Source organism: Pimephales promelas, chromosome 3 (genome assembly GCF_988280905.1).
Source record: "Pimephales promelas chromosome 3, fPimPro1.hap1.1, whole genome shotgun sequence".
Taxonomy (NCBI): Eukaryota; Metazoa; Chordata; class Actinopteri; order Cypriniformes; family Leuciscidae; genus Pimephales; species Pimephales promelas.
The window spans coordinates 40,951,513-40,954,060 of record NC_142771.1 but is presented as its reverse complement, the minus strand read 5'-3'; the positions used below and the strand labels follow the sequence as shown (position 1 = coordinate 40,954,060).

Here is a 2,548-nt window from a genome sequence, read left to right as displayed (position 1 = left end):
GGAGTGTTTAGAATTCTCTGTTATTGAAACAAGATAATATAGTGACATTTAAGTTAACACGTTTTTAAAATGAAACCATATTCTCACCAGTGATGCAAATTAGATCTAGTTCCTAGTAATTTGCATCATTGATGGAAATATAGTTTCATTAACTTACTTGCAGTTAGATAATGTTTAACAGTCAAATGACAATTGTTTGTGTTGTGTGACTTAAATCTTGTAGCTAAAGTTGCTAATTAAATGTCTCTTCCTCTGAAACAGAGAAAGCATGTACACCACCTCAAAAAGTATGAAGAGCTGACATCAACAAAGAGAAAAAGGGCTCCTGAGACTCCCAACACCACCTCCAGCATCAAGCAGAGCACATTGGTGAACACCAGGACTGTGTCTCAGAGGTCCATTGACAAAGCTATCGTGACTTATGTGGTCCAAGGACTCCGGCCATTTCATGTTGTTGAAGAACAACCATTTAAAGATTTTGTGAAGGAACTGCAGCCTAATGCAAAAATTATGTCACGGCTGACTCTGCGCTCCATGATTGATGATGCATCCACGGGAATGAAGAGGGCTGTGACTGAGGCCATGAGAGGAGTTGACCACATCGCCACCACCACCGACTGCTGGTCTGTCAGAAGACGGAGCTTCATTGGGGTTACTGCCCATTGGCTTGACCCTAACAGTCTCAAAAGATGCTCAGCAGCCCTAGCCTGTAAACAGCTGAGAGGTTCGCACACATTTGATGTGTTGGCAAGTGCCCTTAATGACATCCACTCTGAATTTGAAATCCGAGGAAAGATTGTGCGAACAACAACAGACAATGCCTCTAACTTCTTAAAAGCATTCAACATTTTTGGTGAAGATGAGAACAATAATGCCATTGGAAGTGATGGTGATCATGGCAGTGCATCTCAACCAGAAGAAGAAGAAGATCAAGAAGGGGATGAAGAAGTGGAGTGTGTTGATGTGTCAGCACTTCTGACTGAAGATGATGGTTTAGAGTTCCAGCTCCCAAAGCACCAGCGCTGTGCTTGTCACCTACTCAACCTAATAGCTACTGTTGATGCCATAAAAGCAACAACATCCAATGAGGCATACAAGAAAGTGTACCGTTCAACATTTGGCAAGTGTAGTGCACTTTGGAACAAATGTGGAAAATCCACTCTTGCAGCCGAAACTGTTGAAAATGCTTGCTCCCTCCAGCTGCTGCGCCCGAATTCCACCAGGTGGAACTCCCTGTTCCTGGCAGTGGAAAGACTGCTGAGAATAATTAAAGAAAAGGGAGAGGGGACCATCAGAGTCATCTGCACTGACTTAAAGCTTCCAATGTAAGTAGGAATTATGTTTTATTTTCAGTTTTATTTCATCATAATCGAACATCTGGAATGTCTTTCTTTGTCCCATTCTTTCGTGGACACTTTAAAAACTTTACATTACATCAGATTCTATCCCAACTTCCACTTCAATTTTACTGAATTATTCTTCCAACAGTTATTTTGATGAATCCAATGAAATGGTTACAGTGTTATAAAAACAATTTTGTTGTGTTTTGTTTTCAACAGGTTTAATCCAGCTGAACTCGCCTTTCTCGCAGAGTATGCCGCTGCCATGAGCCCTGTCGCCCAGGCTACCAACATCTTGCAAGCAGAAGCAAATGCCATGATGGGGTGGCTACTTCCAACCATCAACCTGCTCACTGTCAAACTTGACAGAGTCAAGTCGACACTGAAGTACTGCAAGCCTCTGGTGGATGCTCTACAGGTAACTTTTACTATTGTATTTATTTTTTAAATAAACCTTGAATTATAGGTGCATGGATGGTACATGAAACTAAAATAGAAAACCTTAAATTAAAAGTTTGTGTTGGGGTCATGCCATGGCAGATTAGACGGTTGCATTAGTTGTATAATTTATATTTTTATCCACACTATTTCAGGAATTGACTACATCAGGCAGCATCTGGAAGAGCCCTCACTGCAGATAGGGGATGCCACTGCCAGCAGGTCCACTTCGTCTGATGAGGATGACTTTTTCTCTGCCCTGCAATCATCTCAAACACAAGATGGCATCAAACAGCTGGATGCGTACATGGCCTGTTCAGCAGATCACATGGCCTTGCTGAAGTCCTTCCCAGCAGTGTGCAAGCTTTCTGTGAAGCTGAACACTCCTCTACCTGCCTCAGCGGCCTGTGAAAGGCTATTTAGCATCGCAGGACTTGTCTTCAGTCCAAGAAGAGTAAGACTGAATTCTGGCAACTTTGAAAACCAGCTTCTTTTGAAGATGAACAGACACCTTTTCAGTTTCAACTAATGACTGGCGAATTAGTAGCTGCTGGACATAGGTTGTGTGTGTGTGATATGACCATACCACATGACCAAAATGTTCTCCCTACCAGCAGGTGTTTTTTGTTAAAAAAAAAAAAAAGTTAATTTATTTTTCATTTTTACCTGGTTCATACAAAAGTTAAATATATGTTTGTATCTTCTTTGTCAGGTCTAAAAATATGCTGTTTGTTCTTTGAACTTAAAGGATAGTTCACTTTGAAATTAGT

General features: G+C 41.2%; 1 protein-coding gene across 1 annotated transcript; it reads left to right on the top strand.

Moving 5' to 3' along the window:
- Positions 1–240: 240 nt before the first annotated feature.
- Positions 241–2,307, top strand: LOC148982099 (uncharacterized). Its single transcript, XM_089128053.1, has 3 exons — positions 241–1,325; positions 1,560–1,758; positions 1,954–2,307. The coding sequence occupies exons 1-3, from the start codon at positions 241–243 to the stop codon at positions 2,305–2,307; spliced, it is 1,638 nt and encodes a 545-aa protein (XP_088984179.1).
- The last annotated feature ends 241 nt before the right edge of the window (positions 2,308–2,548 follow it).

What these genes read in the sequence shown, in the direction of transcription:
- LOC148982099 (XM_089128053.1), top strand. Translation starts at nt 241, where the DNA reads ATGTCTCTTCCTCTGAAACAGAGAAAGCATGTACACCACCTCAAAAAG. An exon ending in ACTGACTTAAAGCTTCCAAT is followed by an intron (nt 1,326 to 1,559) that starts GTAAGTAGGAAT and finishes TGTTTTCAACAG; the next exon opens with GTTTAATCCAGCTGAACTCG. An exon ending in CTCTGGTGGATGCTCTACAG is followed by an intron (nt 1,759 to 1,953) that starts GTAACTTTTACT and finishes TACATCAGGCAG; the next exon opens with CATCTGGAAGAGCCCTCACT.